At 40.2% G+C, this 21197-nt stretch overlaps 1 protein-coding gene across 1 annotated transcript in view; it reads left to right on the forward strand.

The window, feature by feature from the left end:
- The window catches only part of LOC145393776 (synaptotagmin-5-like), a 160482-nt gene that overhangs the window by 114390 nt on the left and 24895 nt on the right, over positions 1-21197 (forward strand). The window contains exons 5-6 of the mRNA XM_080267826.1: positions 3941-4078; positions 6110-6313. Coding sequence (XP_080123952.1) covers positions 3941-4078; positions 6110-6313 — 342 coding nt within the window. The remainder of the gene's footprint in view (positions 1-3940; positions 4079-6109; positions 6314-21197) is intronic.

The raw sequence follows: 21197 nt of genomic DNA on the forward strand, positions 1-21197 counted from the left end.
CATTCCACCTATCATCACTGTCATCGAAATTTCTGTTATGCTTATTGTCACTGTTATTATACTTTATTATTGTCATTATGATTATTATCCATATCAGCTTCATTCTTATCGTGTCTTTCCTCTTATTTACCCCCTTGTCTCTCTCTCTCTCTCTCTCTCTCTCTCTCTCTCTTTCCTTCTCCCGTCTTCATCTCCTGCTTTACCCATTTTCTTTCATCCCTTCCTTGCATTTATCTTTTTTCCTCTGCCTCTCCTTCATCTCTACTTCTTCCCCCCTCCCATTCCTCCTCTTTCCTCCCTGTCTTTCCTCCATCTTCTCTCCTCTTTCCTCCTTCCCTCCCGTCCTACTTCCTTCCCCTCTCGTCCTTCCTCTCCCTTTCTTTCCTTTCTTCCCTCTCTCCCTTTCCCTCCTTTCTTCCTTCTCTCCTCGTCTTTCCTCTCTCTCTCTCTCTCTCTCTCTCTCTCTCTCTCTCCTTTCCTTCCTTCCTTCTCTTTCTCGCCTTTCCTTCCTTCCTTCTCTTTCTCGCCTTTCCTTTCTTCCATCTCTCTCCCCCTTCTTCCCTTTCTTCTCTTTCTTCCATGTAGGTAAACAAAACAAACAAAGAAGCAAACACAGAACAAACAGACTCCAGAATTATGGGTTATTTTTAGCTTCCTCACCACTCATCCAATCATCTTCCCCCCCCCCCCCAGCCTCTCCTCTTGGTCTGCCTCTCCGTCTTCTCCCCATCTCCTTTTCCTTCCTCCGTTTCTTCCTTCTTGTGTTCTTTCTTTCTTACTCTCTTTCAGTCTTTTATTCTCCCGTCAGGTTCTGCTTCTGTCTTCTCTCTGCCTTTTTCCTTCTTTCCTTGCTCTTTTCCTTCCATCCATCCTTCCTTGGTTTGTTCGTTCCTCCCTTCCTTCCTTACTTGCCTTTTTCCTCCTTCCTTCCTTCCTTACTTGCCTTTTTCCTCCTTCCTTCCTTCCTTCCTTACTTGCTTTTTCTTTTATTCATTCCTCTTCCTTTTTTCCTTCCTTCCATACTTGCTTTTTTTCTTCCTCCTCCCTTAACTCATTATCTCTTTCTCTTTTTCTTCAACCGCCTCTTCTCTATCTTTCATGTTCCTCCCTTCTTTCCTCTTCTCTCCTCTCCTCTCATATTTCTCTCTTCATTCTCTCCCCCTCCAGTCCTCTTTAGCTCCTTCTCCCTTCCTTCATTCTCTGTTATTGCTACATCGCCTCTTTCACCTCATACCTCATCCCCTCCCCTTCCGTCATCCTCCCCTCCCTCCCCTCCCCTACAAGACCCTTTCCTTCCTCCTCTTTCGTTTCTCAAGCATCCTTCTGCCACTCCTCACGTCTCCCCTCTCATCACCTCCCCATATTTCTCATTCCCACCCTTTCCCCACATCTCCCCTGAATAACAGCGCCTTTTGCTCCTTCCCTCCCCTCCCTTTTCCTCATATTCTCTCCACTTTTCCTCTCCCTAATCTTTCATCTTCTCCTCTTCCTTCACATTTTCTTTCCCCCCTCCCCTCTCATCTTCTTTAGCACCACATTCCCTCTTATTCCCTCTCTTCTCCTTTTCCTTCCCTTCTTCTCTCCCTCCCTCTCTCCTCTCCTTCTCTCCCCTCCACTTCTTTCACCCTCTCTCCCGTCTTCTCCTCCTCCTCTCCCCTTCGCTCCTCTCCCTTTCTCCCCCCTCTTCTCCTCTCCCATTCTCACTCGCATAATCCTTGAGAGAAGTAAAAGGTAACTGCATTTTTAATTTCATTGCTCTCTCTCTCTCTCTCTCTCTCTCTCTCTCTCTCTCTCTCTCTAATATAGTAATGTTGTTTCTGTATGCTTAGAACAAGAGAACAGATTTTTTCATTTATTCTGCTTTGTTCCGCCTTTCTAAATAACAACTCTGGGAGGCTTTTGATGGGAGTTACTTTCGTCTTTCTTCATGTATCCACGGTTTCTAATAATAATAATAATAATAATAATAATAATAATAATGACGACAGCAACAAGAACAACTTTCCACAAACACTAACATGATAAGGTCTTTGTAATATACCCATGTTATTTCAGTCCTTCATTATAAATACAAAAAAATGCACCCCTACCATAAACCCCCCACTGTAACCATCCTAAAGAAGTCTGTAATCCTCCTTGCATCTCTCCCCTCTATGTAATGATATGTTTACGAAAATCCTGTACCTTGATGCACGTGTGTTATATTATTAGGAGTGTTATTTTTGTACCTTCGTTAAAAGTAATTGTTTTAATAATAGCGGAAAGCATTTGTTTACGGAAATTTGGCCCATCTCGTTAGGTCTTTGCTGTTGTTTTGTGGATGGAGGTAATGGTGTGTGGGGAGGGTGCAATAGTGTGTGTGTGTGTGTGTGTGTGTGTGTGTGTGTGTGTGTGTGTGTGTGTAAGAAGTGTTTGTGTGGGGGGGTATTTAAAGACTGTGTGTGTGTGTGTGTGTGTGTGTGTAAGGAGTGTTTGTGTGGGGGGTATTTAAGGACTGTGTGTGTGTGTGTGTGTGTGTTGAAATAATGGTGGTGTTCATATTGCAGTCTTTATACCAGCGTCGTAATCCGCCAGGTATATGAGAATTACACGTGCGTAGCCTACTCTCCCCTTCCTGCTCTTGTGTTGGTTTAAATTATTATTATTAATATTATTATTATTTGACATTTTCTTTTGTTGCACTCTTATAAATTACTTCCTTTCCCTCCATATAAGTGCAGAGTCGGTTGAGAAAGCTCCCAAACACCTTTTTCATCGCGATTTATTTTTGGATAAGGCTGGTTAATATCCTTTTGCAGACTGTTGAGAGTATGACTATATTACTATTCAGATACTGAAAGGTTTTATGTAACAAAATAGGGCAGTAAGATAAAATAAATCGCTTAGGAAAAGGTGTTAGGGGGCTTCCCTAACCGAGAAGAGTACGGGTCTTGGTGCCTTATTAGTGAATAAACAATTACATACATAACCCCTTCATTCCGACGGCCTGTTTTTCATATTCAGTCTTCAGTCTATTATTCATTCCTTTTTTCATTTTATTTTACACCTGGCTAATTATCTCAGGTGAGCGCCTTCGTACGGAAAGGGTTAATGAGGGTTTTAATGAAGCCCCTCCATTTTGACATTTTTATCCTAATGAGGTCAAAGTCTTCTAATTATGTCATGATTCTAAGTAAGGCATAATATAGTTAAGTAATGCCTTTGATGACCTTGTTAATGTTGAGTTCATTGTCTATCTGTCTGTTCATCTATCGTGTTTGTGTAAATGTCTGTGTGTCTGTATACATGTCTGTCTATATTTATCTGTTTATCTGCCAATCTGTGTGTCTGTCTGTATCTGCCAGTCTGTCTGTCTGTGTCTGCCCGTCTATCTATCTATCTGAATCTGCCAGTCTATCTATCTATATCTACCAGTCTTTCTCTGCACCAGTCTATTTATATATCTATCAGCCAGTCTGTCTATCTACCAATCTATTCACATATCTATCAGCCAGTCTATCTATCTACCAGTCCATTCATATATCTATCAACCAGTCTGTCTGTCAACCAATCCATTCATATATCTATCAGCCAGTCCGTCTATCTACCAGTCCATTCATATATCTATCAGCCAGTCAATCTATCAATATAATGGTTACAAACTCTCATCCAACTCACCACGCTTGCTTAAACGTGAAAATAATGACTGATGAATGTTCCTTAATGCAAATATACAGCGTGTGAGAATATTGTACCCAGAATATATTGGACGATTCTCTCTCTCTCTCTCTCTCTCTCTCTCTCTCCCTCCTTCGTAAGTAAAATAAAATCGTCTGGTGGTAGTGAAAGAGGCGTCATCGTTGTGAAGAAGTTAACACACACACACACACACACACACACACACACACACACACACACACACACCGCCACTAACCCCACCATTTCTCACCCTCCCCAACAGAGCAGTGTGGGTGACAGTGTGGGCAGCGGTGTGGGCAGTCCTGTGGGGGGTGAGGCACAGGGCCACCTCTCCTTCGGCCTTCAATTCGTCGCCACCAGCCCAGAGTCCAACACTGGCAAGCTGGTTATCACTGTGTTGGTGAGTACTGGACCTGGCTCCTGTATACACGTCTTGTCCTGGTGTTAGCGTGATGATGATGATGGTGGTGGTGGTGGTGATGATGATGATGATGATGATGATGTCCACCCCAGTGAAATAGTCCAGTGGTTCCCAGCCTGAGATAACATGTACCCTTGGGGGGATACACAACTACGACTGGGAATATTCACAACCCCTTTGGACTCATTCCTTGCCTGTGTTATCAGAATTAAGATAATAATCAAGAAATATCCTGTTTTCCGAATACAACGATATCTAATTATTTCCTTTGTGTTTGCCATTATTTCACTGTTAAGGAATTAGCTTGGCGAAGTGGAATTTCATCTCTAGAAGAATTGATATTATCTGCAACTTTACTTTCAGTATTTTCTTATTAAATACAGTGTTTTTTGAAGTGCATAATTAATATTTTAAAAATCTGATGATGGGTGTTTCAGTCTGAGTAACCTTATATATATATATATATATATATATATATATATATATATATATATATATATATATATATATATATATATATATATATATTATTTTCACTTTGTTCAGGAAGAACGAAGTGACTGCTGGTACAGTATGTGGGTTTACAGGCTGCCATGCAGGCAGGATGATGATATTTATTGAGTATTCTCGTTAAACCACTTCTGCCACTCCTTGCAGGAGGCACATAACCATGGTGAATGCGAGTATCCAAGCAGCACGTGTGTTCCCTGTGTGAAGGCTGTCGTGGTCAGGGGGAAGAGTGGGATTTAGCAGAAATGAAGTGTTTGAAGTCAGTAGGATAAATCTGATCCTTATTTTTCTTGCAGGAGGCAAGGAACCTTGTTTACTTGTTTGCTATAAGTGCCTGGACATAATCTGACTCTTCGTCTTCTGTAATGGACTGCATAGTCAGTTATTATTGTTGGTGATTGTATTTACGAAGTACTTTCACAACCCCCCTCCCCCCCGCCATGTCATCGACTGATGACACCAACTTCCCTGGTACCAATTGCCAGGTATGATTGGTCGAGATGAACCAAAATTTAAAATACTGCACATTCATTAACAGTCTTAAATAGTCACCCCTAATGCTTATAAGAAAAAATGTAAATCACTCACCCCTCCTCCTGAGGTGTGCTGACGGGAAAGAAAAATACAGCAAATGAGCTAGTGGGTAGTTGTTGTGGTATGACTCCACCACCAAAACATAAAAGTTACTTTCATTCAAGTTGCTCAGATGTCTCCATAAGGAACGTAGTGAACTCAGCTCAGCAGCACTGTAGAGCAGAAGAACAGTGCGTCTCCAGTGGTATCAGATATATGAAGACTGTATGAAAATTTTACAAGATAAAAAGGGGAAATCAAAGCAAGCGGTAGGTGATGGTGGTGGCAGTGACGGGCCCGTACTGCTTCACCACCAAAACCATCTAAAAAATACCTCCATTCACCTCACTCTAGCTCGCCTAAGCTCAGTGGCATTTTGCTGCATAAGGATAATGCTCTCTGTTGGTACGAAATACATGAGGATTACATGAACAGGTGATTAAATATAAAAGCGAAAGTCAGAGCGAGTGGATGCAATTGGTGGGAACAACTAGGCTTCACTGCCTCACCACTGTACAGATATTGCCAAAAAATATTTCTTGCAATTCAACTCGCCCTAGTTCTTCCTTCAAGAAACTTGGTGCCCTCAGCTTAATTGGATCGTGAAGTTGAATATTCGATTATTCGTATTTTGTGTTGATAGGAACTAAATCTAGAATGAATGGTTTCCAAAGTACTGATTTCTTAAAATTAGGCATAAAATGCCAGTTATCCCTGTATACAGAGGCCACCAGACCTTAAAAGGAACGGCAGGGAGGGGTCAGTGTCCCTTTGTACATTTGGTAGGAATTAATTTAACCCTTCTTCGCCTTCTGCAGTAGACTGCATAAGCTGCCGCTGCTGCTGATGAATATATTTACTGAGTACTCCTTTAATGACGCTTTTTACAGTCTATAGCCATAAATCACACCCTTTTTCTTCTTGTAGGAGGCACGCAACCTAGCTGGTCGTGAGTACCTGGGCAATGCATGTGACCCGTACGTGAAGGTGGTGGTGTGGCGGGAGAGGCGGTCACTACGCAGACACCGTTCACCGCCCCTACACGTGTTCCGAACCCGTACCGTGCGACACACACAGGACCCAGCCTTCAACCAGTCGTTCGTGCTGGAGGCCTCAAAGGCAGACCTTAAGGTATGAACTTGCTATTTTTTATTTTCAATTTTTAATCTGTCACGTATCATATTTATAATTGTTTTTTACTTTTGTTTTTATTTCATTATCACCCTTTAACAGGTAAGTACTCGTGAAGGTTTTTGGCGGTTCTGTCTGTTTGTGCATCTGTCTGTCTGTAAGTTCGGCCTCGGGAGTAATTGACATAGATAATCCATTTGTCGTAGGCTGGTAGCTGTACTGTTTTTACTCTAACGTCAAAAATTACTATCTCGTCATTATGAATACTGCGTTGTAGCTATCGATAAAACTAGGATATGGTGCTAGTCACGAAGAAGTGCTATTGGAATGAGGTTAAACTGTACCGTCGTCTTTTTCTACTACTGAGCCGCGTGAAATAAACTTTAAAGGATGAAAATCTGGTCCAAGTTAAGGTGAAAGGACAATAGTGACCATAGCCAGGTAAATTTGAAATATGAAATGGAACCCCTCGACTCCGGATGACGTCATTTTTAGTTTATTCATGATGCTCCCAGACGATATTATTCAACTTAGGAAAAGCTTCTTGTACTGAAAGGATTTATTTCATGCTACATTGAACCCCTTCATTTCGAGAAGTTTCTTACGCATAAAAAAAATAATAATAATAAAATAAGGATATGGGAAGGATAAAAAAAAAAAGTAGGATATGAGAAGGATTAAAAAAAGGAAGGATATGGAGAGGATTAGAAATAGATAAAAGTCCTGTGGCTCCATAGGTTAAAGGTGATCACTGAATTGAAAAGAAATCTGTCGCAGGCTGGCTTCTGTCTCGACCCCTTTTTTTTTTTTTTTCCGTGAGTGTTTAGGTATGAATTATTTCTAATTTGATATTTAATTTTTACCCAATGGATTTTTTTTTTTTATTATTATTATTATTACTATTTTCTTTCTTTTCAGTTACTGTCGTTTCCCAGGGTGATTTAATATTATGTACTTTTTCCATAATGTTTTCATGTGTTAAATTCTTGGTTTAATATTTCGTACTTTTTCCTTAATGTTTTTTTAGATGTGTAAATGAGACTCCGGTGATGGGCGCACACACACACACACACACACACACACACACACACACACACACACACACACACACGGAGAGAGAGAGAGAGAGAGAGAAACATGCATTTCCTACCCTACAACTCAGACCTCTGCACACCTGCTGCATACCCGTGTGTGAGGGACTGGGTAGGGGTGGGTCACTTCCCCATTGCCAGTAATTGGTGTTCCTGGGCCCTACTTAGTACTTGGTATCGTATTCTCGTCGGTTAAGGAAGCTCCCTAGCACCTCATCCATAGCGATTTACTTTTGGATACAACTAGTTAATAGCCTATCAGTTTATATACTGTTTGCTAAGTATGGTGGTATTTGAATGACCTAAATTACAGAAAAGAGGATAGGAGTAAAAATAAAAATAAATCGCTTAGGAAGAGGTGCTACGGAGGACCCATAAGACACTGGGCATGCGTGGTACAGTTTCCCACCACGCCTTGCCGTCCGCTATGAGACAGATACTTTTCTTTTGGTTTATAGTCTACGGGAGTCTGTTGCTTAATTTTGCCTTATTAACTCTGCCATCGCTAAAATCTTACGTATATTGTAAACCTCCATCTCTTATCTTATGCTCGTTGAAGTTTGCAGTATGTAATCATCCATCTGTGTTTAATAATTCTTTTTTTGTAATCTTCCATATTTTTAAAATCTTGCCTGCTTCGAAATCTTACTTGTGTTGATATCTTACGCAAGTTGAAATCTGAAATGCAAATAAATTGACATCTTAAATCATCTGAAATCTTACGTAAGTTTATAATCTTGATCTTGAAATCTTACATGAGTTGAAATCTTCCGTGTTTGAGGTCCTGGTTTTGGCCTGACGAGCGAAAACCTGAGGACGTGAACATTGATTTCTGATAACCCTTGCCCGATGTCCCTTTTCTAGTGCTTTCTTTTTATTATTATTAGCGCTTTCTTTTACTTTTCTTTTGTTACTCTCTCTCTCTCTCTCTCTCTCCTTTTCTAGCTGATTCGGAATGCAAGGAGTACAGCTTTAAAATTCGGTGTTCATCATCATCACATCCACCACCACCACCACCATCATCATCATCATCATCATGATCATCATCATCATCATAATCATCATCATCATCATCATCATCATCATCATCACCACCACCACCACCACCACCACCACCACCACCACCACCACCACCACCACCACCACCACCACCACCACCATTATCATCCTTTTTCACAACGAAGGCGAAAAACTTTGCCTGCACTTAATCACCTCTCTCCACTTCCTGTTATTGGTGATGTCAGTGCCTAGCAACGCACTCCCTTCCCTGTCTGCAATATTGCTCAGATTGCACGAGCCATTGCAGTGTGGACGGCATCAATTAAACTGTTTGCTGTGTTTTGCTTGGGTTCGAAATACGTTGACAGTGGTGATGGATGTGATGGAATGGACGGATCTTGATAGGAGAGAGAGAGAGAGAGAGAGAGAGGATGTACAGTTTGCGTTACTCAGAGAGGACTGAAATAGGATTATGGAGAGAGAGAGAGAGAGAACGTACAGTTTGCCTCACTTTTATGGAGGATTAAGCCAGGATTAACGAGAGAGAGAGAGAGAGAGAGAGAGAGGATGTACAGTTTGCCTCACTTTTATGGAGGATTAAGCCAGGATTAACGAGAGAGAGAGAGAGAGGATGTACAGTTTGCCTCACTTTTATGGAGGATTAAGCCAGGATTAACGAGAGAGAGAGAGAGAGAGAGCTGCTATGAATCCTACTATCCATATGTTTTTCTGTGCTGTCAGCAGTGGTCTCTCTCTCTCTCTCTCTCTCTCTGTAACTTCGCAGCTTACGGAATGGCCCTACACTGAAGGTTGTCTAAGACCGACTGATCATAAGATGCGTGTTAGTGTGGATGTTTTCGTCCGTGGGATAGAGCTGGGAATTTCGGAAGCTTGAGTGATTGAGCAAATGCCTATGACCCCATTCACGTGGTAATCTGAACAGTTTTATATTTGTCTTCGTCTCTTCCTCCGTCTTATCACAACGCACTCTAGATGTAATAGTGGAAGCCAGTGTCATAGATGAGTATGATGAAGAGAAGAGAATAAGGTACGAGTATATCCTGGAAAATTTGCTGTCACTTGATGGCTCCTCTGATGACAGCCGTGGCTCCGAACTATCCTAGTATTTGTTGTGAATTTTATTGCTACAGAACTGCTATATACCATTGTTGTAATAGTAATGTCCTTTAATTGTATCATAACTAGGGATAATGACATGTTCTTCTTACAAGATTCTGAGATCTTAATGGATGGCAGCCCCCCATTATCGGATATACTAAGTTTGGTGGAATCGGGCGCAGTAATATATATGGTTCAGACTAATTAATGCAGTCTGGTATATAACGTAATTTGTTTATGGGCAGTTCTAATAAGTTGACGTCACACAATGCAGTTGGACGTGTGCATTACAGGGACACTGTAGCATTCCCTAGCAACTGGATATTTATTGATTTGTTGATAATCGTAACGACGCTGTCAGAGTTCAAGTTGCACAGAACATGGAGGCCCGCGATAGTGAGGGTAAGGGATTTAGAACAGTACTGAGGCAGAGTAATCACGTTCGTACACATAATTACAGTTAGTCTTGGATGCAGAATTATCGCTACAATGTGAACACGCAAACGGACGTGGTGTGATGGCAAGTGATTAATATTGTTTGATGTTATACAGTCTGAGTTAAACATATTTGGATATCATTCGCCTGTTTTATCATTTTATTACAGAATATTAAAGCTATTTCGGTGGTATATGACACTGTTGTATACCTTCATAATTCACAGCAGATAAAGAAAAAACTCACTAGCCAAGGTTCACATCACTGAAACCACCTATACTCCTTTCACCGTAATCTGGCCCAGATTTTCGTCCTTTTGCAGCTTATTCACGTAGGTCATTGGGGGAAAAAGACAATTCTACAACAATACACTTTTTCTATAGTACTTCTTTTCCGACTTAGCATCATATTTCAATTTATCTTTTGTTACAACCCAGCATTCAAGATGGAGAGATGGCAATGTTAGGCCAGGTTTGAGTGAAAAGGGTATTGTGAAAGCGAGTTCTCCATAAAGCACCGTGTTGTTGTGGTTGTTGTGGATGTTGGTGTAATGGTTGCCATGGTCACTATTATTTTATTTATTCATGCATTATAATATTCTCCCATGAGTAAACGCTCTGGACCTAATTTTCGGGTTCGGTAATTCGCCTACATGCACGCCAATCGCAGGGGGTAACCAACCACCCCACACTAGTCTCCATCCTTCATTATTATCCTGTTCAGTCCCATGAGTTTTATTTATTTATTCCTGCTACTTCCTTACGATTTTATTCAGCCTGGGAATGATCTCATGTACTAAGAGCGTTAAGGAAGGCTGTCTGTAACCTCTCCAGTTCGAAAAACATCCCGGAAGCCGAGTAAAATAGAGACAGGAGCATAAGTATAAAGAAAAACGCGTGACTGTATTCCAGGGGTTAAATTCAGTATACTGCATTATTCATTGATTTATCTGCTATTAGAAATCCAAGTTTTTGCCGGATAATTATGACTGGCAATTTATATCAGTCGTTATGGCGGTTGACTCTCGGGCCGGCCTCCAATAACGGTCGATATGCAGATACATTTATAAAACTCTCTCTCTCTCTCTCTCTCTCTCTCTCTCTCTCAGGGGACACCTCGGTCAGTGTTATTAATGTCTCTCACGTATCATTCATTTCCTACTTCCACGGCCACATTACACCCACACCAGTAGACTGGGCCATCCCCTCAATACGTAGGGGACCGTCATGTGTGTTTGTAATGGCCCGCTGCTGAAGACCACCGTGTTTGGACTGACCGTGACGGAGAGGGAGTAACGCATGGAAAGGACAGACTCTCTCTCTCTCTCTCTGCAGATTAATGAAACAAACTGAACCACATCATAAAGAGAACTTGTACGTCATAATATAAAATTCTAATCGCTCTAACCCTTTCCACTCGGTGACGTCCTTTTAAAATCTTACTCTTACCATCTCTAGACATTTTTCTTCGCCTTAGGATACTTAAGAAATGAGAGGAGTAGAGGTAGATCCCAATTAACTCCTTCACTACTAGATTTTGTGTGTGTGTGTGTGTGTGTGTGTGTGTGTGTGTGTGTGTGGATGAAGTGATGAAATTGGTGGCAGCAAAAACAAACAAATATACATCACAGGTCTGAAGGGGTTAAGGCTGGTATTGTGCATTATTATTATTATTATTATTATTATTATTACAACTACTACTACTACTACAACTATTATTATTATTATTATTATTATCATTATTATCATTATGTGGTTCTCTTTGTTTCATTAACTGGGAATGGAAGAGAGAGAGAGTAAAATACACCGTCAATAAGCAAACTGTTAGTGTGATGTGTGGGTAAAAGTGAAAACTGACACTCTAGGCTAAAACACACACACACACACACACACACACACACACACACACACACACACACACACACACACACACACACACACACACACACACAGTCAAGTCCAAACTGGCGCACGCAACACAAGCCAGAAAACAAAAGAGCCCTCAAACTTTTAAACTCAAAGAAGTGGACGAAGCTGCTCTCTCTCTCTCTCTCTCTCTCTCTCTCTCTCTCTCTCTCTCTCTCTCTCTCGTTGAACGCTCGCTAACCTTGCTCTCGTTAACAGGGCTGCGGTCAACGGGCTTTACCTTCTTTTGTACTGTTTGTGAGTTTGTGGGATTAATTTTAATGTTATTTTCCGGGTGGAGTGTTTGTGAGGGCTTTAAGTGTGTGTGTTTTTTTGTGTGTGTGAGTGTTTGAATGTTGTTACTTTGTGGGATTTTTTTGAGTGTGAGTGTTGTAAATTTGTGTTTGTAATGTTGTTTTTGGGTGGAGTGTATGCGAGTTTGTGCGTGGGATTAGCCTTCTCTCTCTCTCTCTCTCTCTCTCTCTCTCTCTCTCTCTCTCTCTCTCTCTCTCTCTCTCTCTCTCTCTCTCTCACACACACACACACACACACACACACACACACACACACACACACACACACACACACACACACACACCTCGCAACAGGAAGAACGTAGTGTCAATTCCCGGCCACCAGTTTTTTCCCCATCGACCCTTTTCATCCATGAGTTAAAAAAAAAAAAAAAAAAAAAGGGGGGGGGGGACCTGGATGTTACTTCGACTGCTCGCGTTCTAGGAAAAGTTGGGAACTCAGCAGACTTACACGAATTACCTTTATGACCCACGTGTAGTTGGTAGGCATCAGAATTCTTGTCTTCCCTTTTTTTCTTCTTTTTTTTCATTCTCTGGTTTGCTTCGTTATTAGTCTTTTTACATCATAAATATAAATAAATAAATAAATAAATACTTTCACCTATTTGTGTTAGATTTGTTGAGTGCTTATGATCAAAAGTTCGTTTACAGTGGGCATAATTCTGGAAGTGAAAGAACGTTGTGGCGTGGATGTGGTAGAAAGCGTTAGGAGAAATGCGCTGAGGTGGTTTGGTCATATGGAGAGGTTGGAGATTGAGAGACTAACGAGGAGAGTATGTGAGTGAGGTGGAATGGGGGGAGAGGGAGGGGGAGACCGAGGATGAGATGGAGGGATGGAGGAGAGAGGGGGGTGCAAGCTGGGGGGAGGGCATGGGACTGGATGACATGGAGGAGATTTGTTTGTGGCCACCCCTTGCGAGATTGAGGCGTCTGGCAATAGATAGATAGATAGATAGACAGCCAGGTAATATGGGGTAATGATATGACGGCCTTGCTACGATTAACACTATTAGAGAGAGGGTAAAAATCATCTGGGATTACAATATCTCCCCTCAGGTCAGATTTTTAGCCCCTTCAATGCGGACGATTTCCCTCTGTCTGGGGTAACAGTAAAGAAAATATACTGTATGTGCCTTAGTAACTGGTATATTAGTCCATTAAGCCCGAGGACCTTTATTTATTTGTTTATTTTTTGCTGCGTCCACTTTTTTTCTTTTTTTTTATAGAGTTTGTGGTGTGCGTTTATATATTATCCATTCAGCTCGAGGACTTTTTGCTGAGGTGAAGTGAAATAGTGTGGCGGTAAAAAGAAAACGAAAGGAGGAGAAAAGAATGAGAAAGGGGAGAAGGCAGAACACGAAAAAGAAAGTAAAGAAAATGGAAAAGAGAATAAAGAAGAAAAAGGAAAAAAGAAAAAAGAAATTAAAGGAAAATAGAAAACAAAGAAAAAAGAAATGACAAACGAAAAAAAACAAAAGAAAAATGAAAAGGCGTCCTCATGTTTACGAGACTATTATTTTGTGAATATACCAAATTTGTGCCTTTGATCTGATTTGTAGCCTATATTTTGTTCCACACGTGTTCAAAACAACCCAAACGAAGGCGAACTAGTCTTACTTCCAGTCGATTATATATATATATATATATATATATATATATATATATATATATATATATATATATATATATATATATATATATATATATATATATATATATATATATATATATATAGATGCCGTATATTCAGCTTTCTACGTGACAGTTTTTATGAATGTCAAGAATGTGTGTGTGTGTGTGTGTGTGTCTGCACACACGATGATTACGATCGATTAATTCTCACCGAGTGTGAATTAAAATCAAAATCTTAGACCAAGTTTTGTTAACGAGTAAAGTTTGAATGTCTGGTGATTTGCATGGATGTAACTTGCACCATTATCTCAGAAAACGAGTCTAATTACCTGATTTTTTATACTGCCATAGTTAAATTTCAGAGTTAAATTTCAGAGTTGAATTTCAGTTAAATTTTATTGTTAAATTTCAGAGTTAAATTTCTTAGTTAAATTTCATAGCTCAGTTTCTTAGTTAAATTTCATAGTTACATTTCAAAACAAAATTTCGTAGTTAAATGCCATTTAAGTTTCAGAGTTAAAGTTTGTAGTTAAATTTCTGAGTAAAACTTCAGAGTTAATTTCACAGTTAAATTTCATGTTTAAATTTTATAGTTAAATTTCATAGTTAAATTTTTGTTGGTCCTGTTTATTTGGATATCTTTGGGTTTTGTTAATATTCTCAGTATTCCTTGATTCACTCTTAAGGTGAATATAATCTTGCGGCGTTAGGTGGCATAGAATACTAGAGTTGTCCCCACCGTGAGAGGATTCATGATGGCAGGATTGACTCTCAGGCTCCTATAACACTCAGAAAAGCAGTGTGGTGTTAGTTGGAATAAAATACAGCACACGTGACTGTGATGGAGGTAAGTGAATTTCCATGATGTTTTTGGAAAAGGGATTCTCATTTTTGTTCTAGCTAACCCCAGACGATTTTATTCAGCTTAGGAGAGACTGTTCGGCAAGAAAATATAAACTGTCTCCGTTACAGTTCTTTCACTTTAACTTGGCCCAGATTTTCGTCCTTTTGAGGCTTATTACACGTAGGTCAGTGGCAGAAAAGACAATGCTACGGCTCTACATCCTTCCCATGGTTTTTCTTGATGGCTAATGCCGTATTCTCAGTATTCAAGATGTAGAGATGGGAATTTTGTCAGTCGTGCAAAATTGGATGGATTATTATCGGCAACGCGACCTGTACCTTTCCGTGAGACTCAGGTTGTGTGTGTGTGTGTGTGTGTGTGTTTGGTGCAGTGTATGTCCAGGTGAGCCAGAAGTTGAAGTAAGTGTATGTGTGTATTCTGTTTATGTAAGGCTGTAAACGTCTTGCTTCATGTGTGTGTATAGAGTGTGAATCATAGGAAGTAAAAATGTCTGGTGTGTGTGCGTGTGTGTGTGTGCGCCAGCAGTTGAAATAAGTGTATGTGTATATTCTGTGCATGTGATGCTGTGAACGTCTTGCGTCATGTGCCTTTATAGACCGTGAGTCATGGCCAGTAAAATGTCTGGTTGTGTGTGTGTGTGTGTGTGTGTGTGTGTGTGTGTGTGTGTGTGTGTGTGTGTGTGTGTGTGTGCGTGTGTGTGTGTAACTTACCCCATAGACATTAAAAATAACCTTGACTTCAGTTATTGTCTCGTGATGTATGTATGTATGTACTCACGAATGTATGTATGTACGTATGAATGTAGAGTGTGTACGTATCGTGTGTAACCTCTCTGTGTGTATTCCTCTATTCCCGATGTTCGTGTCAATTTATGGAATATTTGGTGTAAAGAATACCACATACTCTTATCTATAAATAATATCCCTCCTTGTCTGTGTACCATATGTGCTGTGTACCGGTATGTATGGTATGATGTGTGTATTGTGTATGTGTGTATGACGTTTGTGTGTCGGGTGTGTATATGTGTATGTGTGTATGAGGCTTTAGTGTCTGGTTTGTATGGTATAAATTATGTATGTATTTGTGTATGTTTGGGAATTTAACTGGTTTGCTTGGTGTAATATATGTATGTGTATGCATGTGTGAACGTGTATGTATGTATGGATATATGTATGTACTGTATGTATGTATGTGTATGCTTGCATGAGGATTCCGTGTTGGTTTGTAGGATGTAATGTATGAATGAATGATTAGATGTATATGTGTATGTAATATGTATGAATGATTGAATGTATATATGTGTGAATGAATGAATGTATATATGTATGAATGAATGAATGAATGTATATACTGTATGTATGTATGTATGAAAGAGGGCAGTGTGTCTGGTGTGGTGTACGTAGCTCAGGCCATAGACGGTGTAAATAGCGGTAATGGCGGGCGGGTTATTTTCACCGCATCGTGGATCTGAATGAAGGACGCGTCTTGTGGTTGGATGAGACGCTTTTTACCCCACTCATTCACAAACACATTTTTTTGAATTATCTATATATTGTTTTTTTTCCTGTTTGTGTCTCGTATATTTGTAATTTCTTGAGTTACTCTTCATTTGTTTTTCATTTGTAATTTTTTTCATTTTCTTTATTTTCTTCCATTTATTTCTCTATATTTCCTCTTTATTTTTATTTACTTTATTTCCTATTTTTTCTATTTTTCTTCTATTACTTTCTCTATTTTTTTATTTTTTTTTTATTGTTTCACTTTTGTCATTACAATATTTTAATTTTCTTCTATTACTTTTTTTTTTTAATTTCCAGAGCTAAGTTTCTACCGATCGCTTCGCTCATGTTTTATAAATATTTTTTGTTTATTTGTTTCTTTTTTAATCATTTACTTCAGCTATATATTTCACATCATCATCATCATCATCATCATCATCATCATAGCCTACTTTCCAACGCCATGCTCTCTCCTGGGCATGACAACGACTTTCATGCTGGTTTGTACTCTCTCTCTCTCTCTCTCTCTCTCTTTGGCATCCTAACTATATGCTTTCTTTAAGTATGTCCAAATCATCTCAGTATATTTCTCCTTATACTTCTCACCACACTTCCTTTCTTCCCCCATCCTTCCTTTCAGCCAGTCCTCCCCTTTTTCCCCTCATCCTCTCCCCCGCCTTCCCCAGTCTCCCCTCACATCTCGAATCCCCCCAACTCCACTCCTTTCCCCTCAGTCTATCCCTTCCCCCTCCCTCCCTCTCCACTTTCACTTCTCCCTCCTGTACATCCTCGCATCTCCTCTCCTTCTCATTCATACTCCAATATCCTCCACTCCCCTCCCTCTCCCTCATTTCTTTCCTCCTCCTCCTCCTCCTCCTCCTCTCGTCTATCCCCACCTAACTACACCATATTGGCCTCATACAAAGCTTCGTGATGAGGAGGAGGAAAGAAGGAGGAGGAGGAGGAGGAGAAAAAGAAGAAGAAGAAGAGGAGGAGGAGGAGGAAGGAAGGAAGTGGAGGAAGAGAAGAAGAAAATGAAGGAGAGGAGGAGGAGAAGAAATGAAGGGAGAGGAGATGAAGGAGGGAGAGAAGAAGAGGAGGAGGAGAAACAGAGTTAGTGATCACTTTTATCTCTTTTCCTTCCTACCTCTCATTCCTTATCTCGTATCTCCTCTTCCTAGCGTTGTCTCTCACAAATTTCTCTTCTTCCCTCTGTCTCTCGTCTTTCATATATATCACGGTGATCAGGTGAGTAGGGAGATAGTGAGTCGCCTCTCTCTCTCTTTCTCTCTCTCTCTGTCTCTCGTTTACCTCTTTCAGCTGTACGTCCCCTTTCCTTTATAATATGTAGCTAAGTTTGTCTTCCCTTCCTCCACTCCTCTCTCCCTCCTTCCCTCCCTCCTTCCCTCTTCTCTCCTCCCTCCCTCCCCCTCCTCTATAATAGGGGTGAAAGACCTGAGATGGAGCTTCTCTGAGGAGAGAGAGAGAGAGAGAGAGGTGAGGCAGTGTGAATGTGAAATGTTGAGGAAGAGAGATTTGAGTCTGTGCATGAAAAATATTGTACTAATGAGGTGATTTATGATTGTAATTAGCGAGGCAATAAGCGGCTCAAGGTGAAGGTAATTGATGGTCAGTACTGCCCTCATTAACCCTTCCACAGACTTGATTATGATATGGATTTTATTTTTGCATTTAATTTTTTGCTTTTTTCGATTTTTTTATAATTGCAGTTGATTTCTTTTGCATTTTTACTTTTTGTATTGTTTTTACATTTTGTTTTTGTTTTTATTTTTTATTTTTTTATTTTATTTCTTTTATCTTCTTGATGTAATTTTATTTTTGCATTTATGGTACGTGGTTGCTACGATCATCCACTCACTTGATGCAGTGCTGCCTACTTGTTCCTTCACCTTTATCATTCTTTTTGTGTGTCTACCCTCCTCTCTACTTATTTCTCCCATCTTTTCTGTCACGTTTTATTACTCTTCTTTCCATTTTAGGTGGCTTTACATCGAGTGACAAGCCTAATGGTTTCCTGTAAGTCGGGAAACCATTTACAACGCAGGGTGATAACCGTATAACACACCCGTACGAGTTGACTTCTTGTCAACAAGTGGGTTGGCCGAGGGTTAGTGCCCCTTCCCGTAAACCAACTGTACTCAGTTTTTTTTTATCGAGGCGAAGATGCACTTAACTGATTGGTGATGACTGGCTGAGTGCTTCATGTCCAGATAACATCATTGTACTTTAGATTATAATTACTAGGTTTCGATTCACATTCCCAGTAAATATAAGATATACAGCAATGTTATTCGGACATGTTGCATTCAGCCAATCATCATCAACCTGTCAAGTGCATCTTCGCCTAGATAAAAAAAAAAAAAAAAACAAAAAAAAAAAAACTGGATAAACGATAAATAAAACTCGGAAGACAAACGGCCAGCCCTTTCGAGAATATGGCGTCTGGCTATAGGTAGATGGAGGTTGATTTTTGTATTTTATTTTTCTGCGTTTTGTATTTTACTTATATGTATATATTTTTTTTTGTGTGTGTTATTGCCAGACGATTTTTTTTACACCAGGAAATACGCTTAGTAATAAATACATTAAAGACAATTTCCCTTCATTACCTTACCACCATGATTTGTCTTTATTTCAAAAATTTTCTCTTATTTCCTTTATTCCCGATGTCTTTGTGCAACTTAGTAGAGACTGGGTAAGATGTAGATTTTTTTTTGGTCTCCTTTACTAATCCCTCTTTTTAGTTTTATTTTTTAGTTCTAGCCTTCCTTGCCTTTCTAATAATCTCTCTCTCTCTCTCTCTCTCTCTCTCTCTCTCTCTCTCTGTCACACACACACACACACACACACACACACACACACACACACACACACACACGTTACAGATTATTTTCCTTCGTCTGTGCGTCATTTTGCTTTCCTCTGAGTCGTTATATCCACTGTATGAAAAAGATAGATAAATATATAGATAGATAGATGGATGGATACATAGATAGATAGTTAAATAAATTAATGATGGAAATATTATCGTCAGTCTTTATGGAATCTTGTTATTCAAAAAGTGGCGGATTTTTACACACACACACACACACACACACACACACACACACACACACACACACACACACAAAATCCGTTCATTTCTAGATACCAAGACACAGGATATAAAAAAATGTTGGTCATGGTCTTTGGGAGAGAGAGAGAGAGAGAGGAAAATAGGTTGAAATAATTATAGTCTTTGTTGCTAGTCATGAAGAAGTGCTGTGGGTGGAGTATTATCCTATTCTGCCAGTTAGGGATGTGAAATGAGCTGCAAAAAGACGAAAATCTAGGCCAAGTTAGAGTGAAGAGAGTATAGATGCATATAGGAGAAAATGAATGATTAATTTTGGTGAAAGTAGGACATGACAGAAGTTGCAGCTCATTTTAACTTTGCCATCGACGGAATGGTCCTGACTCAGTGGCATTGTGAAGCATAGGCCCCTGCATTTCGTAAGTTGGCAGCAGTGGGGAGGGGGAGAAGAAGAGGAAGGAGGGCTGGAGGAGGATAGGAAGAAGGGGGAAGGAAGGGAGAGGGTGAGTGAGGGGCAGAGGGGAGAAGAAGACGGGGGAAGACTGCAGGAGGATAGGAAAGTCGGGGGATAAAGGGAGGGAGTGAGGAGAGAGAAGGAAAGTCATTAGGGCGGAAAGTGGTTTAGGAGGAGAGGAAAGAAGAAAGTACCAGTTCTGTGTTTGCATATATTAGTCTGTACAGTATGTGGCTCGTTAATGGAAATATAGTGTAGAATTATCGTCACCAAGAAACTACTGATTAAAGTCTCTGGATTCAAAGATCGTCCTGGAATCCTGAAGCCTGAAACTTTGAGGAACCGTCGTCTTGTGTAGATAGTTCGGCTTTTGAGATGGAGCCGGGAATTTCGAAGCATGAATGTGGAGTAAACAGATGCAAGGAACGTCGTACTGTGTACTCTGTTGATACTTCTGATTTTTGTGTGTGTTACGGCTTATATTGGTGCTGAAGAGGAACGCCTTCACGTGGTGGCACCTTTATTACTTGATGCCTGCGGTGTCCACTTATATAATTTCCCTCCTTGTTCCCCAAAAGCATGATGGTGGACGGCATGTAAAGGGTAGCTTCAGCCAGCAGGCCAGCGAGTTCGTGTCCAAATGAACCAATAGTCACAACAAAAACAATAACAACAACGACAAAATAATAACTGGTCCTACTATAAGTACTACTTCTACTACTATTATTGTACGTGATTCCTTCCCACCTCATGTTGTAGTAGGAGAAGAAAGGCAGGTTGATAATGGTGAAGGAAAGACCAAGTACTTTCAGGAAGTATTATCACCTACGCGTACAGAAATTCACACAGCCATCCATAGAGTCCCTTATAAAGCCAGCCTGAAAATTCCTATATACTGTAAATCGTTGAAGTAGAAGGAGGTGGACCATTACTTCCCTTTGTACATATCTATAGTTGATCCGTCTTAACTTTGCGAAGATTTTGACTAATTTGTAGCATAATTTCCGTAACTCAGGGGCACTTCTTCGTGACTAGCACTGTCTTCTGGCGTTCGGAATTTAGAGGTGGCAATATTAGGCCTAGTTAAAGTGGACAGACTATAGATTTTTTTCCACCTCTTCGGTTGGGGCTTCATTTTCTTCCCTCATTTTTATTGCATCTTTTTCTTTGTCTTCTCGTCATTTCCTTCGTCTTCCTTTTCTTCTCCATTTTCATTACCCTTCCTTTTTCTGTGTCCCGGTAACTTCATTTCTCCCGATCCTCTACCCAACCTATAATTTAATCCTTTTTCTTTCCCTTCCTTCATTATTTCCTCCATACTCTCTCTCTCTCTCTCTCTCTCTCTCTCTCTCTCTCTCTCACACACACACACACACACACACACACACACACACACACACACAAGTAGAGAGGTAGGCTAATATTTCCGGTTTAGAGGAAATATATACGAGGGGAGAGGGATAGATGGACGTGTGGG

The sequence above is a fragment of the Coenobita brevimanus genome, chromosome 25, assembly GCF_032717465.1.
Source record: "Coenobita brevimanus isolate Jiangsu-jjx chromosome 25, ASM3271746v2, whole genome shotgun sequence".
In the NCBI taxonomy this organism is placed as follows: Eukaryota; Metazoa; Arthropoda; class Malacostraca; order Decapoda; family Coenobitidae; genus Coenobita; species Coenobita brevimanus.